The sequence below is a fragment of the Gadus chalcogrammus genome, chromosome 11 (genome assembly GCF_026213295.1).
Source record: "Gadus chalcogrammus isolate NIFS_2021 chromosome 11, NIFS_Gcha_1.0, whole genome shotgun sequence".
Classification (NCBI taxonomy): Eukaryota; Metazoa; Chordata; class Actinopteri; order Gadiformes; family Gadidae; genus Gadus; species Gadus chalcogrammus.
In genome coordinates, this window is record NC_079422.1 from 9201843 (window position 1) to 9220752 (window position 18910).

Below are 18910 nucleotides of genomic sequence, written 5' to 3' on the forward strand. Positions count from 1 at the left end.
CATTTTCTGTAAAATCCCTCATCCATGAATAGTTCATTATACAATCAGATCAGTTAAGATTACCCTTATTGGCTCTCTTAAGTTAAACTCTTCTTGGGTGTTTGAGAAAACATAGGTGACGTAGTAGCACACAACCTCTCCTCATCCGATGTATCCGTATACGAACTGTTGCACTATTTACATATTCAAATAAAAAGCGGTAGTGACCTCATTCGTTTTTTATGTAACAAGGTGGGTAAAGACAGATACTTAGCTGAGCAATGCTCATCAACTATTTAACAACAATGACCACTGCAGACTGGAACCTTGGATTCTTACCATGTGAGTATAAACAATCCCATACTGAACATTATCACACGCGGAAGACATGTTAATTGAATTACAGGGTAATTTAGATACAAACTGATCATGTCCAAAATTATAAAATTATAAGTGGTATTTCCCATTGTACCTTGTATCAATCCATTGAAAAATTATCGGTATCATGGCTTTGTCAATAATCTAAATCTAATTTGCACTTTTCTGGATAACATTTTGCAGTAAAACCAAGTATGGACACCCGGGTGCTTATTTGCCTCCTCTTCTCAGGTATGGGGGAGAGACAAATCTTTTGTTTAAGAAGGCTACTTTATATGCACTTTATAATAGGCCTATTTGATAATTGGAAAGTTATCGTTTCTATACCTGCTGTTACACCATGACCAGTGAAAATTCTAGTGGTGAGAGGTGTGCTTTATATTTAGATAACAGCACGACTAGAGTCTAATAACAATTCTGAACATACATGAAACATTTACTCAACTCACATCAGCTTGCCAGTGTTTTGTGAGCTAAAATAACTATTAACTCACAGCAACCTAGCAGTTAGCAAAACAAGAAATAAAAACAATAAAAATCAGCCACAAAAGTTGGTAGGCCTACTGCCATCCTCACATTTGCTGGTCCACTGACCACCGTGATTGTAGCTTAAAATGCGTGGAGAATATGCGGACACAGTTGCCAAGTATTATTTACGGGGAATATCAGCCCGCTCAGCCCGGCTGACAAACAAATTGTGTAGATATGTTCCATATTTATTTAGTTGGGAAAGATTATGTAGTCTGTAAATTAGCCTGGTTGACGGGACTCGAAAAGAACCAAGGTCAATACTGAAACCATCTCTGTTTATCGGCCTAATCAGGTAACATCTGCATTCAATATGAATCTCTGGTTAACTGATACATTTAAGGCATTAGTCAGTATGTATTATGTATTTCTCTGTCTGTGTTTCCAGGAATTCATCAATCAATTGATTTTCCATTGAATAATGAGAGATTTTATGCTTTTTGATCAATAACCTAATTATGCACACCCTTCCATCCATCAAAGGTGTATGCTTCACCAGCGCTGGACTCGGTAAATACATTGTTGTTGAAGAGAATAAGACCTGGTATGAGGCTCAGGAATACTGCAGGAGCAGAAACTGTGACCTGGCCAGTGTCACAAACATGGAGGACCTAAATCAGCTGTCAGATATGACAGCAGGTGCAGAGTCATGGATAGGACTGAATGATTTAAACAGTAAGACCATGGACTTGTACCCAAACTCGTGGAGATGGTCCACCCGGACTAGGAGCCGGTCAGGTTATATGAAATTTAGATCTGGTGAGCCTAATAATTATTCAGGCAGAGAGGAATGTGTGGAGACTTGGAATGATGGTTCCTGGAATGATTTAGATTGTTCTGCTTTGTCTCACTTTGTTTGTTTTTCTGGTAAGAATAAAACATAACCCACACACGTGCACTACACAGCCACCGAGATATACAAACATACAGGAACACTACACTTGTTCTTCTTCTATCGTTGACAGAGATTATAACATGAAAATATACATCATCTTGTATATTAAGATGAAAAACATGCATAAATTGGCATGTTTTACGAATAGCTTCAAGTAGCCCACAGAGAGACAAACACTATAAAATGTTGTTTTCACGCCATGCATGTTAATTCTGAACACAATTTCTTTCTGCTCTAGGATTATCAAATAAGAAAACCTACCATCTCATCGAGCAGACGCTGTCATGGGAGTCAGCTAAGAGTTACTGCCGTACTAATTACACTGACCTCGCCATGATAGAGAATGAAGAAGAGAACCAAAAGGTTTTGTCCAACATCACTACCCCTGCTTGGATCGGTCTTTACAGAGCTCCCTGGACGTTTTCTGATGGGACCAACAGCTCCTTCAGACCCTGGTTGAGCTATGAGCCCAATAACGTTAATAATGAGGAGTTATGTGTCACACTCTATGACGGTGGATTTAGCGACAGGGATTGCAATGCAACATTCCCATTTATCTGCTCAGGTAAATTAAATATTCAATTGGCTTCATTTCGGCAGCCTACATTCTGATCATTTTAAGTTAAATGTTGGTAACTGTGACATGCGTTTACTAAGGTTACTAAGATTTAGTGGGTTTTCGGTCAGAATAAGCATTTTGGGAAACGAATGCAACATGGTAACGACCAGAAAAAATCGGACCACAAAAAGTCAGCTTCCAATTTGCATATCGGGCCGTTAAAGGTCACTGTTATTGATTGATAATGAACAATGCCAATGTATCAGCACGTTAACAGATATTGGTTAAACATCATAAGAGTGCTGCCAAGTCATCCTAGTGTCATTCTTGACACGTTCTAGGGTGTGATTCATTGGGCAAAGGGGAGATTTACCTAAGAAATTAAGGTGTTTCCAGGCAAAAGTTTGATATGTTCCCTGTGTTCCAGCTAAAATAGGTCGGAAATACAGCAGAATAAAGATAATGATTGAGTCTAACTTGGACCTGACAAACCACAACAATAAGGATCACATCCTTCTACAAGTAAGACGGCTGACATCATTCTTTTAAAACTGAATTCAAAATGCTAACTACAGATCAAGCATAACCAAACCAGTAACTTGTTATTGCAGTTGCTATTTCCTTAATGATTTCCTTAAGACTCCCATATGACAACCTTAAGAATGTATTGTTGCAAAAGAAACAGGATGAAATACACTAGTGTCAGGTTTACAGAGAGCCTTTAAAGGTCTCTCTGTTATTGATGTCAAACTGAAGTCAAAGAAGACTTTAAGAGGAACACGTACTCTCCCTGTTCCTCTCCTCAGCTGTCTGCATCTCTGACCAGAGCCGGGAGGACTGACTTCAACCTGAGCTGGAGCGCCCCACCCGAAAATCTAGATCAAGCGGGCTTGAATGATGACAACCAATGATGAATACATGAATTATGAATACATTAATTGATGTGATGCATAATAAGTTTGTCCACAAGTTGATGCTGTTTCTTGGAATGAAACCTTTATTTTCATAACTTTTGATGTGATTTTACTGCAAGCTATTTGTGTGTGCCAACTTACTTAGTGCATAATAAGCAAGAATGTTTCATCCGTGACAACATGTGATCTATAATCCTCATACGCCATGCATATTAAAGATGAGTGTGGCCCAGTTCATAAAATCGTATATGTTCAAGTTGGTTAATTATTAAATTTATTTTATCAATGTCATCATAATCGTAATACAACGTTATTCTGTTAATGATGAGAAGAATTCCAAGGTAAAAGGTATGAATCCATTCATGTTGATATTTTAAAAGCTTGTACGATATACTCTTGTCACTATAATAACATGATGTAACGCGAATATATCACTTTCTATAACACAAAGAGTAGGCTATACTTACTCTTTTCCAAAAACCTTGCAACAATTTGTTCTTATATACAGTGTTTTGTTTCAGTTTAAAAGTGCCTAACATTGTTCATGCATTTGGTAAGAAAGTAACGAACAATTAGTTCATTAGTAGATGCAACTGTCGAAGGGGGTTATCAAGCCTCTAACAACTTGTGGCAATAACTCTCACAATGAAAAAGCGGATTTAGCCGAATTCCAGGGAAAGACAATCCCATCAGTGGTGAGATGGGGATACTTATTGGCCGTTTTTAATATTACACACATTAAGTTATACACCTTGTAACTGATTCAAAATAAAGAAAATCAATAAATAATGGGTACACAACAGTGGTCAGACTGAATTCAGATACAATTTATATTCTTACCACCAATTAAAAATATAGATCTCATGTGTGTGTGTGTGTGTGTGGATGATGGCTGGTTCAGCAGCCTCACCTGGCCCAGTCTGATTGGACTCTGAGGCTGGGTAAGGCTGCACACCTGTGGCACATTGAGTAACCAATGTGCTGAGGTTAACCCAGCCATCTCCACACACACACACACTCAGGGAGAGTGGGGTATGTGTGAGAGTTTGTGCTGATGGTAACCAGCACAAAAAGTCGGAGCACAAAAAGTCAGCTGCCTTCCAATTTGCATATCGGGCCGTTAAAGGTCACTGTTATTGATTGATTATGAACAATGCCAATGTATCAGCACGTTAACAGATATTGGTTAACCCTCATAGGGTGTTCGTGTTTTTGTTACACAGGAGGTGCTGCTGGGTCTGGTGGACCCATTGCATTTTAGGCCTTTTAATTCAACATAATCTAACTTCTTTTAAAAAAAACTATCTTTTAAATACTCACCAAATGGTTACTTCAACCCAATTGCAAGTAATATAAACAACACATATGTTAAATTTGATCCCTTTACCTTTGTTAAATCACATTTATGAATAGAGGTGCCACTCGTTTTTGTTTCTTTTTGTATTAAAATGCAACAAAATAAGGAAATGCGTCATAAAACAGGCATAACTGGGAAATAATCAACATCATTAGAAATTGAAACATACTCAATAACATCTGTCTGAACAACACATTAAAGCCTTTGAACACAGCCATTATACGTATATCAGACTATACCACACATGAGGGGCAGAGTCTCACTGTGTGTGTATTGCATATGTATTTTTTGCACTGGTTGCATTTATATTGTGTTTTTCTGTCCATCATGGGTCCACACACTTCACAGCGTTTCTTTTTGGCTGACGGGCTGGTCCTACATCTGGCTGCTTGCGGGTTGTTTCTGGGGCTGACTGCTTGCGGGTTGTTCCTGGGGCTGGCTGCTTGCGGGTTGGTCCTGGGGCTGGCTGCTTGCGGGATGGTCCTGGGGCTGGCTGCTTGCGGGTTGGTCCTGGGGCTGGCTGCTTGCGGGTTGTTCCTGGGGCTGGCTGCTTGCGGGTTGGTCCTGGGGCTGGCTGCTCGCGGGTTGGTCCTGGGGCTGGCTGCTCGCGGGCTGGTACTGGGGCTGGCTACTCGCGGGTTGGTCCTGGGGTTGGCTGCTCGCGGGCTGGTCCTGGCTGCTCACGGGATGTTCCTGGGGCTGGCTGATTGCGGGCTGGTCCTGGCTGCTCACGGGATGGTCCTGGGGCTTGCTGCTCGCAGGCTTGTCCTGGCTGCTGAAGGGCTAGTCCTGAGGCTCTTTTACGTTTCGGAGCTGGCTGATGCTCATCCTCCTCTTCAAACTCGGTGTCAGACTCTGAAATGTTATCCTCACTTTCCGAAACTATTTCCTCTGCATCACCATCAAAACCCTCTGTCTCTTCAAATATCAACTGTAGGGCAGTCTGAACAGAGAATCGCTTTGCCATCTTGATCAGTTGTGGTATGGAACCACGCTGACAGAGCTTTTTTATAGTGTCAGGTCCCCAAGCTTGATAGTGTTGGGTGCTCCAATTTTGCAACCTTGTGCGGGATGCACAAGGTTGCAAACAGTGGGTGCACACTGTGGGTGCTCACACCAAGGGCCCATTCACCTGCTTTACTCTTTCCCCCTCTCTCTTTCCCCCCCTCTCTCTCACACACACACACACACACACACACACACACACACACACACACACACACACACACACACACACACACACACACACACACACACACACACACACACACACACACACACACACACACACACACACACACACACAGAGAGGAAGAAGGGAAAATTAGGGTGCACAGAACCTATGATTTCCACACTTAAACAGCTCCGGGTCCACTGGACCCGAACACCCTGTGTGTAATATAAATGTGATGGGGGGGTATACAGGGGGGGGTCATTGAAAATGTTTTCTGATTCATGTTCCTCACAGAAAATGAGCCAAAGCCAATGAATCTTAGTTCAAAAAAATAATTATTTGTATCACTTTTATAAAGCTAAAAACTGAAAATGGGTCCCACAGACCCGAACACCTTATAAGGGTTAAACATCATAAGAGTGCTGCCAAGTCATCCTAGTGTCATTCTTGACACGTTCTAGGGTGTGATTTATTGGGCAAAGGGGAGATTTACCTAAGAAATGAAGGTGTTTCCAGGCAAAAGTTTGATATCTTCCCTGTGTTCCGGCTAAAGTAGGTCGGAAATACAGCAGAATAAAGATAATGATTGAGTCTAACTTGGACGTGACAAACCACAACACTAAGGATCACATCCTTCTACAAGTAAGACGTCTGACATCATTCTTTTAAAGCAGTATTCAAAATGCTAACTACAGATAAAGCATAACCAAACCAGTAACTTGTTATTGCAGTTGCTATTTCCTTAATGATTTCATTAAGACTCCCATATGACAACCTTAAGAATGTATTGTTGCAAAAGAAACAGGATGAAATACACTAGTGTCATGTATATAATGAACAGTTACAGCAGGTCTACAGAGAGCCTTTAAAGGTCACTCTGTTAGTGATGTGAAACTGAAGTCAAAGAAGACTTTAAGAGGAACATATGCTCTCCCTGTTCCTCTCCTCAGCTGTCTGCATCTCTGACCAGAGCCGGGAAGACTGACTTCAACCTGAGCTGGAGCGCTCCACCAGAAAAACTAGATCAAGCAGGCCTGAACAATGACAACCAATAATGAATATATTAATTATAAATGTATTTATTAAGGTACAGTGGTAATACTTGGGCTGCCCACAAGTTTCTGGGAATGAAAGAAATAGGTGTCCAGACTTTTCCTCACTTGCTGATGTGATTTGACTGGAAGCTATATGGACAACATGTGATCTATAATTTTCATGCGTCATGCAAATTAAAGATGAGTGTGGCTCAGTTCATAAGATCATATATGTTAATGTTGGTTAATTATTCAATTTATTTTATTATAATATATAATCATAATACAATGTTATTATAATAATGATGAGAATAACTCCATGGTAAAAGGTATGAATTAATTTATGTTGATATTTTAAGAGCTGCTACTAACTCTTTCTTTGAGTACTACTAAAGAGTACTAACTCTTTGTATTAATATACACCAACTATTCCAAAAAACTTTGCAGCATTTTTTTCTCATTTGTATACAGTGCTTTGTTTCCGTTTAAAAGTGCCTTACATTGTTCAGATGTATGTATTTGGTATAATACATGCTGAAGGGGGTTATCCAGCCTCTTACAACTTATACAGTATGTAACTTTCTAAGTTATAACAGAAAAATGGGGCTTAGAGATATATAGGCTATGCACCCACATGTTCTTTCATATAGGCAGAGTTATCAATCTATGTCTGTTCGGGATACCTTGGTCTGACACTGTCTATAATGCTTGATAATAGATTTAATCGTATGAACAATAATACAAATAGTAAATAAATGTAAATAAACACCCAAAGGTGCTCCTCAAAAGTTTCAGTCTTTTCTTTCCTTGTATTTTCCTTGTTAAGTTCCCATTTAAACATGCAGAGCAATGGTTTCCATAATATATTTAATTGCATACAAAGATATGAGAAAGTGATTACCTGTTACATGCAAAGTTCAAACTAGATAGCGATTGCATTTACACTGACCTAGCCCTGATTGAGAATGAAGAAGATAACCAAAAGGTTTTGTCCATAACAACAGAGTTCCCTGGACATGGTCTGTTGAACAATGAGTCAAAAAAGCAAGTTTTGCAATGTTTGTTAAACACACCATCAATCAGAACCATCAAAGCAAAACATCATGTTGAAATAGCACATGAAAGTAATGCAAAAGAATGTGCTGCATTACCTAGTTTCTAAAAAGAAGGATATATGGTAATCAAAACACAAGTGCTAGTAAACATTTTATTTTTAGTGCTAGTGCAAAAAATGGTAGTTCACAGAGACATCAGAAATAATAACACCAAATGCGTTCTACATTCAACACAAGCTTAAAAAGGACAATTCAACAATATTGCTCATCATTTTGCGAGATGTTTTCGGAAGAGGTTGGTCATACAAGTTGATTTGAAATGTATTAAAATCATGTATTTTAAAGCACTGAGGCAACATCCGTTAAAGAGTGGCAGCTAGGGATGCAAGAAATACCAATATATTTGAATCAAATAAATGGTCAAAATCTCAGCTAGTACTCAGTGGTCAGTGGTAGTTTCCACAAATTGACACTGGCCGTTTGTTAGCAGCTACTTACACTTTTAAACTGTGATTTTTGTTATATGTTAGGAAGTTATGAAAAGAGAGACGTATCCAGGTGAAGTGTTTTAGTTAGGCTTTTGTTTTGTTCAGGGCTCTTTGTTATTCCCCTATTGTGTAGAACTGCTAGACACAAGGTTATCGTAACAATGACCACAGTCCCTGCAACACATTTGTTGCAACACATCTGTTGCATTGTGATTAGAGCCTGGATACCTGTTTAAAATCCAATATCCTACTCTCTCGAATCAAACGGCATACGCTGCAAATTAGACTTTATACACCACCAACACTATGCAGCTTTAAATGTCCCTTTCAGTTTTGGGGTAACTTCAACTTGGGGGGAACGTTGCCTTCCCGGCTCAGCCACTAAACGCTGATGAACAAACCTATTTTAGTCTCTCAATAACATCACAAAACTGATTACTAAACACTTTATAATAAGGTGCCATAATAAATACCAAACTAGTCATTACCTAATGACTAGTTTCGGTTAGGGTTACGCAAACAACTTATATTTAATTAATGATGAAAAAACTGTTAACTTGTGCCAAATAGGTATTTTAGTAACAATTCACAAATATTAAAGGTTGGGTATGGGATTTGCGAAACGCCAGCAGATTTTGAAAACACACAACTCGAATGGTCCTACCCCCTCTCCTTCAACGCTGACTCTGACTCCACCCATTCCAAGTACATGGAAGTGCAATCATGCGCGAGAGCGAGCCAGGCTAGCTAGGTTGGAGTTTAGGGTTTTCTTCTAGTGCTAGGTCCAAAGGTGGTTTAGCTAGTTAGTTAGCTCCAGAAGCTACCGCAGGATAACAACAAACAGAAGCTTGCTCTGGGTGGGGGGAGGGGGAGTGCAGTACGACCGTTTGATTGACGTACTTATTGTCCAATGACACTCGGTGGTTCTGGAAATCATTGGCTGGAGTTTTTCGAGCCCTGCCCGTTCCACAGATGATTGACTTGTTTAATTTTCATGTCAGTACTTCTAACTCAGTGGCTGTAAGTGGGTTATGATAAGGATTGCAAGTAATTTTGCAAAAATGGCCAAAACAGAGAATTCCATAACCGAGCTTTAACAAAGGGTTAGGTAATGACTAGTTTGCTATTTATTATGGCACCTTATGATGAAGTGATACCGAATATTTTTTCAGTAATTCATGGTTTGCATGATAAGTACTAGTTGATATGAGCACAGGTGAGATCCCCCAGTGGCATACTGTCATTGCTGACGGGGATGGGCTGTGGCTCCTGCATCCAGCTCAGGTTGATGTCGGTCAACCCCTGGGACAGCAGAACCTCATGTAACTAGACATGAAGAACAAATCATCAGTAATACACAGACACATATACAGTTAAATGCAAGTATGGATAGAAGGATGGATAGATACCTGATGTAAGATTTGGGCCTTGTGGTCCGCCATTGTCATGTCAGCATTGGTCTCAAACGTGAACTTAATTTTTGTCTCCCTACTTTTCCCAGCTGGACAGACAAACACGCAAAAATGCAGACCGTCCAATTCATTTGTTTACGTTAGTCGTGTGTCTAATCTATGCCATCATCATTTATTTTACTTTCATCATGATAACACACACTTACCTCCATGGCAGACAAATGGAAATTCTGACAAACAGTTTTCATCTTGCCAAATTCCAATTGAAGTTGAAACGGCACAATGTTCGCCAGGGTTTGAATTATCAGGCTGCGTTGGTGCCCAGGGCCTGAAGTATGCAGGAGAACTATCAGACCACTTCCAGGCATTCCTGTGGATTCCAATCCAGGCAGGCTGCCCTCCAGTTACTTGGAGAACCATTTGGTTCTTATGAGAACGGTCAACAATCGCCATCTCTTCGTAGAAAGTCCCACAGTGAATCCTGGCATCTAACCACGCTAGTGGTAGGTTAACAAGGTGGTACTGACCACCTAAAAAAAACCATAAAAGTCATTATAACATGGCTGAATGCAGGCGTATGTTTGCCTTTTCTGGGCATGTTATAGAGTCATTAAAGTAACTTCATATTCATGATTTCTCTTACCTCCTTGACACACAAAAGATGCATTTGATGAACAGTTGAGGTCATCCCATGAGCCGTCTCCAGTCATCAGCACACAAAGCTCTTCTCCACCGTCGTTCGATGGTTGGCCTGAAGCCCAATTGACATAACTTGTATTCGACCAAACTGATTCGTAAGCCCAAAATTCAGAGGAATACCTCCAGTATATGAGGTCATCGTACAGCCCAATCCATGAAAGGGGACTGAGAGGCATTGATACCACTATGAGGAGGTCTTGCATGTTTTGGATGGTGGCCAGGTCTGTGTGTTTTAGTCTGCAGTAACTCTGAGCATCCATCCAGTTCATTGAGATGTTGACAAAGTGAAATTCCAAGGTGTCATACACGATCAATTCGTGCCAGGTGTGAATAGTTGGAATATTGGGTCCTAGGAATGCATCACATTGGAAATAAGCAGTGATGCATTTTATTCAAGCTTCAATCTGACATGAAGCTTAAATAAAAGGTTCAGGGAAATATAAATACACAGTATCCAAAAAACGTTTAACTTTTTACCCCTGCCAACTAGGGATTGCAACAATAAACCGTTAAACTGTTAACCAACAGTATTACTTTGACCTATCCCTTCTAACAGTTCAAAAAAAAGGCCAGAAATCCTCAATTTCAGTTTGAAATGCTGTCATTGCAAATGTACAAATATCCCTCTCTTAAATTACATGTAGTTTCATGTATGGTAATTCATCACAATCGCTGCCCCTAAATTTGAATTTGTTGTCACAGGGAGAACTGAATCCTCACTGCCTTTAAAAACATATCTATTATCAAAAGCTTGATTTATGTCAGATTTAAAATGAATGGCCGGTAAATGAATGCTGGTCAACTGAATCTCTCCTACCAATTACATTTCTCCAAAAACAATCATGAAAAATAGGTTAATTAACTATTTATTTCGGGAAAATAAGATCTTGCCTCCTTACCTACAACTAACATCATTAGCACGAAGAGTTCCATATTAAGTTCCTGCAAAACAAAAAATTAACAAAACGTTAAGGTTTTCATACAAATGATAAATGATGAAGCCCAGTTTTCAGAGGGAATGTACTCTTAAATTATTCTATCTCTTTTACGAAGATGAAGATTGTCTTAAATGTTCTCTTGTCAATCTTCTTGTCCAATCGACATACATCCTGGGCTTTATTGCAATTATATTTGCATATCAACTATTAAGGGGTGAGCCTGTATTCCTTATTTAAATTAGTTTAATGAAGGGACAGAGTGTCCCTGAATGGCACATTTCTATTAAAATCCATAATGTAAAAGGGTCACATGTGGTCCTTTTTCAATATAGTTAATTGAACAATTAGCATTTCAAAAACATAACCTGGCGATTGTGATGATTATTCAATTCAGAATTCCGGGTAAATTAAGGTTATTGTGAGAGGAGCAGATGAGTCCAGTCTCCTTTGAATGCTTATCAAGTTCACATCAGTTCCTTTTAGGATACACAAACTTGTGTACTCTCTGACCATTGTTAATCGCTATTTTGGCTCCACGCAACTACCAACTTTTCATTTTTAATCAATTAGGCCTATGTAAAATGTAGACTTTTGCATAATGGTTCCATGCAAATTCAGAATTGCTTATTTTAACAGGGCCACTCCATCGCACGAGTGGTTCTGGCCTTTCGTAGGTGATCTTAAAGGCCTTATGTTTAACAATTCCTCTATCAAATATAAAAAAATTATTAGACCTATGTTATTTATCTTCTTCAGTTGGGCTCCTCCATTGTTTCCGACAACGTTCAAAGCCAGAAAAATCTGTAGTTTTATTCATGGTAACAGCATAGGGTCGAATGTCAATGGCATCATTTGCCCTTTACCCCCCAACATCCGTGGAAACATGCCGTTCCCAACACATGCTGTACTTTGGCGGGCCACCATTTTTTTTGTCCGTCCAAGAGAAAAACGCCTTCCATGATCGAAACCATACATAATTATTTATTTTTTACGGACAAAAATGTATTCAATTATAGCTGAGCGCCAACACATTGATTCACTCTCGCTCTCTCTCAGCAACATAATTACAACAGGCTCTCTGTGAAACAGACAGCGATAATTAGAGGTCAATTAATATTGATGAAATAGGATGACTGTGTGTTAGAAACATAAAAGGTAAATTCAGGCCTTTTCCAATGTTTTAAATGTCTTAAAATAAATCACTAATATTATTATTACTTATTATATAACTCTGGTAATGGAAAATGGGTATTCCCAAGAATTCTCTTTCCCGAGATTAAATCCCAGCACATTCATGTCACTTCCTGTCCATACGTGAACGCATGATACATACATGGACCAAAGTCACAAGATGAAAGAACTGAATATTGAATGTGTGGTGTTTTTTTATGTTCTCTCTTCACAGAGAAATATAAACTTTCCGACCTGGGTTGATCGATGCCGTCTGGATCCAGGCATCCACCAACTTTTCATTTGTAATCAATTATGCAAAACTCAGACTATTGCATGTTCTCAAGAAAATTCAGTCAAAGATAGAGACACACACTGTATATTTCATTCGTCTATCTGAGATTGAGACATTGTTTTACTCCTAACACAAATACAGACATTATAGTGTATACCTCTACTAATTAGGTTCAAAGCAAATGTAGCCGTCTTATGTCGCCTGTTGTTGTTCTCTCCAAGCACAGTTTTCAAGTTCAATTCAAGCATTCGTGATCATCTGTGGTCAAACAATTCCTGCTTTGATTATTTGTTCATGCGTGCCAATGTGGCCTTTGCTTGTCCTTGTTTTCTCTTGCTTGTCACCATTATATTTACAAATATAGTCTAGATTGGTTCTTGTCACAAATATAGAAACCTCTGAAATGCCCAAGGTCTTCACTGTTATCATGACAGAATTGTCATGCATTGAAACAAACATTGAAGTCGGCTTTTGGTGCTTTCTGACAACTCTGTGTGCTTTCTCCTTTCTTTTGCGACCCCATATCAATACGAGAAAGGCTTCTCTTCACTTGACATCATAAAATGAAATACAGAAGCAAAATATATGGCTATGCACACCTGAGGCTGAAGCTGACCTCGATTGATCCAGACGTCGCAGGACTGTGCTTGCAGAGGCAGGCGCACCCTTTTCATTAGGGTTAGGGTTTAGAGCCTTACATTTTTCAGGTTGTTGGTATACAGTTGTTATACTTAATTTTCTCAATTGCTGTAAACTAAACTAACTAAACTAAACTCTATGTGTATGTGTGTGTGTCTGTTCTAGTACTACCAATTTGCACAGCTGACAACAGCTAACAATAATATGATTATTTTTAAGAATAAAAGTGCCTCCTGCGTGAACTGTGCGTAGTGGATTAGGGCCGCAGGCCTACGCTACTGTGTTTTGTTATATTATATATGCATGGGTGTGGCCAATACATGGGAGTATGATTTCTAAAAATCCATGTTCAGTTAATTAGGTTATTGAAAAAAATATTAGAATAAAGCTAAATCTGACCTATGGCCTCCTTAGAGCACCACGCACCTTGTCATGGCAGGCTATAGTTTCTGTTATCATGCTGTTATTATGATGTGCTTTGTTTTGTCTACGCTGGTTTGAAATCCTGAGTTTGAATTCTTGCTAATGCATCGCTACATTAACAGTCATGGACAATTCAAAGTAACAACGTCGGCCCTCACTGCTGCTTTTAAAATATCAGTAATAATTTTGGTGAAAGAAAGGGGAAATCGAGCAACGTGATTATGGTGTTGATGAGAGCCTCGTTTGTAGATGGTGTGCCAACTAGGCATGAGCATCCTGTTTTCAATAAACTAAAAAAGAATTGTGTAAAGAAAAGCAGCTACCCACAGCTGGAATAGGAATTCATCCCTTGGCTGAAATCTCTTAGAGTGTCAGGTAGACCTGTCTCAACAGTTCAAATGAGATTGAAAGCTCTTGATCTGGCAAAGGTGAGAGGAATCAGCGACTTTTGCGCATCCCCCCATTGGTGCTGGGGGTTCATACGACGACAAAAGCTGTCTGCCCACCAGCGCACAACTGCTGGGCAAAAGCTGTCTGAGGACTGGGAGGAGAAGACCAAGAGCCTCTGAGGATTTGTTGAAAAGATGATTCCGTACAACAGCCTCTCCATGTCCAAAATCTGAGAGATGGATGAGGTGCCTCTCACCTTTGACACGCCCCCGAACTGCACAGTGAGTAATAAGGGAGAAAAGACAATCATAACCAACTGGAACAAAAAAACTAGATTCACCGTTGTTCTTGCTTGCCTTGCTGACGGGACAAAGCTGGCACCAATGGTAATTTTTAAACTTGTGACCATGCCCCTAAGACAAATTCCCTAAGGGGATTGTTGTACAATGCAACAATAAGGGCTGGATGATGGAAGACCTAATGATGGAGTGGGCAGACAAGGTGTGGCGTGGCCGACCTGGAGCCTTTTTTAGGCCCAGTGCAGGCCTTGTGATGGACAGCATATCTGCTCATCTTACACCCAAAGTGAAAAGCCCCTTCAAACTCAAAACCAATCTGAGTGAATGGGCAAAGAGGATGCAGGAAGGCATTCACGCGTACACACAATCAGGGAAGATGAGGAAGGCGGCGTTAGCTGGTCCTTGGCAGAGGACCTGAGGGACCGCAGGGGGGTGTAGGGATGGAGGAGGTCAGAGATGTAACGGGGGGCCAGAGCATGCAGGGACTTGTAGGTGAGTAGGAGGATTTTAAACTTGATCCGGGACTTAACAGGTAACCAGGGGAGTTGCATCAGGATGGGGGTGATGTGCTGCCAGGGCTTAGTGCCAGTTAAAACCCTGGCAGCTGAGTTCTGAACATATTGCAATCGGTCCAAGGTTTTGGAGGGGAGACCTGTGAGGATGGAATTACAATAGTCCAGACGGGTGGAGATGAAGCAGTGTGTGTTTCAGTGACTGAGTCTGAGAGTGAGGGTCGGAGACTTGCAATGTTTCTCAGATGGAAGAATGCCGATTTTGTGGTGTTGTTTATATGAGGCTGAAATGACAGTGTGGGGTCAAGGATGACACCCAGGTTGCGGACTACGGGGGATGGGGTGATAGGGCAGCCATCCACTTCCAGCAGAAGAGCATAGCGAGACAGCTGTTATGCTGGGCGCACTCGCACTTGCTACAGTCAGGTGTGGTATGGGTAGGGTCAGGTGTCTTTATGCTTTCTTGAAGAGACGAGTTTTGAGTCGACTTTTGAATGAGGTTATTGAGTCTGAGTTGTGTACGTTTGGGGGGAGGGAGTTCCATAGGGTTGGGGCAGCAATGGTGAAAGCTCTATCTCCTAGGGTACGGTGCTATGATCTTGTGATGGGGGTCAGAAGTTTGGTGTTAAATTATCTGAGTTGGCGAGTGGGGGAGTGACGTTTGAGAAGTTATTTGAGGTAGGGGGGACAAGGTTATTGAGGGCTTTGTAGGTGATGAGCAGAATCTTAAAATGAATTCGGTGCTGTATCTGGAGCCAGAGAAGATGTTTTAGGATGGGAGTGATGTGTTCTCTGGAGCATTTATGAATGAATAATCTGGCAGCAGAGTTCTGAACATATTGGAGTTTATAGAGGTCGGTGGAGGAGAGGCCGTAGAGAATGCTGTTTAGTGGTGGGCCGTCAGGTCCAGCAGGGCCTGCTCTGCTGGCCCTGTCAAAATCGAAATAATATATACCGGTATATATTTATTTTTCTCAAAATTACATTAATTTGTGTCTGAACTTAATTCCTTGTTTTTTTCAGTACTTACAACATAATTCCAGAAGGAAAACCGTTATTTTTTTGTAAGGCTGAGCTCAGCTGAATAACGCATCACAGCTAGGTTACATGGACCGGCGGGGCCAGCAATAAAAGTAATACCCTTTCGCTGAAGCTGCCACCTCCCATTGGATAATAAATTTGACTGACGTGTGTAATCAGCCAATCAAATGTTGATGTGTAGTAATAAAACGATCCCAGGTGTAAAGTTATGTAATTATAAATAAACAACTTTGGATATTTCTAAGTAGGTGTCTTTATTTTACCAGCCTTCATAGTTCTCCCTTTACACTTGTTCTGTCTTCTCAAGTCTAGCTCCATCTGATCTACTAATCAACACTGCCACCTAGTGGTCATAACATATAACATATATACAGAACATACATATCATTACATCCTCCTTTCTCTGAGGTTAAAAGTCAAATAATAGTAGACCCAAGGCTATATCAAGACTAGACCTGGAAGCTACACCTAAACCCATTAAACACAGTAAGGGCTACCACACCCAAAGCTTTTCTCACAGGTAAACAAGTTAACAATTAATCCCTTCTTTCAGATAAGAGGTTTTAGAAAGTAACCTTAATTGACTGTACTGTGTATATTAACTGTACTATTTCTCTTTCAGGTAACAGTGGTAATGAACAGTAAAACCTCTTCTTTCAGGTAACACCAGTAAGTAACGGTAGGTAATAAAGTAAGTAACAGATATGAGGAGGAGAAGACCGATAGGTCAACAGTGCAAGGTAAGGGTCTGATTTTGTCTCTGCAGCCTTTTTTAGAAGTCTTTTAACGATTTCCACTCCTTTCTCTGCCTTACCATTCGCCTTTGGACAGAGAGGGCTCGATGTAGTGTGTTGGAACCCATACTCCTCTGCAAACATTTGAAACTCTTGGCTGCTGTACTGCGGACCATTGTCACCTTTGACTTTCTGGGGAATGCCATGTCTGCCAAAGATGCTTTTCATGCGAGTTATAACAGCACTGGCAGATGTGCTGTTCAGTTGTGCTACTTCAGGATAGTTTGAGTGATAATCAATCACTAAGAGAAAGTCCTTTCCATTTACATGAAAGAGATCTGTTCCAACTTTTTGCCATGGCTCCGTCGGCATTTCTGGGATCAACATTGGCTCTTTGGCTTGCTTGTATCTGTGTCTTTGGCATGCATAACACTTACTAATCAGTGTCTCAATGTCTCTGTTTATACCTGGCCAGTAGACCGCTTCCTGTGCCCTTGCTCTGCATTTTTCTATGCCAAGGTGCCCCTCGTGTATTATGCTGAGCATATCTTTCCGCATAGATGCTGGGATGATGATCCTATTATGTCTCAGCAGTAGGCCGTTTGCCACACTCAGTTCTGCCCTGATGGAATAGTATTGTGGGTGTGTGCCTTTTGTCCACCCTTTTTGGAGTTTCGCTGCCACTGCCTGCAGTGTCTCATCTTGTTCAGTTTCCTGTGCAATCTTCTTGAGCACCATGTCTGACACTGGGAGAGACAATTAAGTTTACATGCCTTTCAAGCTCTTTTGACGATTTTGTTTGTGCCTCTCTTCACTGCATAGCTGCTTGTGGCGGTGCGGTTGCTCGAGACAGTGCATCAGCCAGGACTATGTATATCCTTGGCGGGTAGATTAGATCCATATCATATCTTTGTAACCTCATCATCATACGTTGAATCCTGGGAGACATGTCATTCAGGTTATTTTTGTAGATAGAGATGAGTGGTTGGTGATCTGTTTCTGATGTGAAAGTAGGCAGCCCATATATGTATCCATGAAACCTCTTGCATCCAAACACTAACCCTAGAGTCTCTTTTTCAATTTGGGCATACCTCGTTTCCGTCTCCGTCATTGATCTTGATGCATACGCCGCTGGTCTCCAGTGGCCATCGTTGTCAGCTTGGAGCAGCACTGCGCCCAATCCGTCTTTGGATGCATCTGTGGAGACTTTTGTTTTTCAAGAGGGATCAAAGAAGGTAAGCACTGGTTCTCTGGTAAGTGTCTCTTTGAGCTTCTCCCATTTTTTGTTGTCTCTGTCAGTCCACTCAAATCCTCTGTCTGTTTGCAGCAGACCTCTGATTGTCACTGTTTTTGCGGATAGATTTGGAATAAACTTCCCTAAAAAGTTCACCATTCCCATAGCTCGCAGTACCCCCTTCTTGTCCATAGGGGCAGGCATGTCAAGAATACCCTGTACTTTGGAGTAGTCTGGCTCTACACCCTCTCCGGACAGCTTGTCACCTAAGAAGGCCCTGACTTAAACCCCACAGTACGCTACTGATGCTGCTACAGTAATTCAGTCTAGAGGTTATGATGACATGAATGAGTTTTTCTGCAGTAGAGCGGGAGGGAGTGGGTCGAAGGCGAGCAATGTTACGAAGGTGGAAGAAAGATATTTTGGAGATGTTCTTGATGAGAGATTTGAAGAAGAGAGTGGGATCCAGGACGACTCCAAGGTTTCGGACCTAGGGAGAGGGAGTGATCATCTGTGTCCATCCGTGAGTGTGTGTCCATCAATGCAGAGTGAGAAGTCTTGTGAGGAGGGGAGGCGGGATTTGGGGCCAATGAAGATGATTTCCGATTTATTGAAGTTGAGCTTGAGGAAATTGTTGTTCTTCCAGGTTTTATATTTCAGGGTTGTCGGAGTCCAGGCCGGGCTTTCTGAGGATTGGTTTGATGGCAGCAAGCTGAACGAAGGGGGTACAATATCAGCTAACCACCTCCCTCCCAGCTCTGGG

General features: G+C 40.9%; 1 protein-coding gene across 4 annotated transcripts; it reads left to right on the forward strand.

The window, feature by feature from the left end:
* The first annotated feature begins 274 nt into the window (after positions 1-274).
* On the forward strand, positions 275-3535 carry LOC130391864 (macrophage mannose receptor 1-like). Of its 4 annotated transcripts, none has more exons than XM_056602182.1 (6): positions 275-321; positions 541-588; positions 1369-1752; positions 2019-2345; positions 2767-2861; positions 3146-3535. In XM_056602182.1, exons 1-6 carry the CDS (start codon positions 285-287, stop codon positions 3248-3250), a joined length of 996 nt encoding a protein of 331 aa, XP_056458157.1. In that variant the 5' UTR covers positions 275-284; the 3' UTR covers positions 3251-3535. The 4 variants fall into 4 exon arrangements, with proteins under 4 accessions (XP_056458157.1, XP_056458158.1, XP_056458159.1 ...); XM_056602183.1 differs by having other exon boundaries at positions 2776-2861; XM_056602184.1 differs by having other exon boundaries at positions 1369-1644.
* Positions 3536-18910: the final 15375 nt, after the last annotated feature.

Coding starts and splice junctions, on each gene's coding strand:
- LOC130391864 (XM_056602182.1), top strand. CDS start 285: ATGACCACTGCAGACTGGAACCTTGGATTCTTACCAT. Junction 1,753..2,018: donor TCACTTTGTTTGTTTTTCTG/GTAAGAATAAAA, acceptor TTTCTGCTCTAG/GATTATCAAATAAGAAAACC. Junction 2,862..3,145: donor AGGATCACATCCTTCTACAA/GTAAGACGGCTG, acceptor TCCTCTCCTCAG/CTGTCTGCATCTCTGACCAG.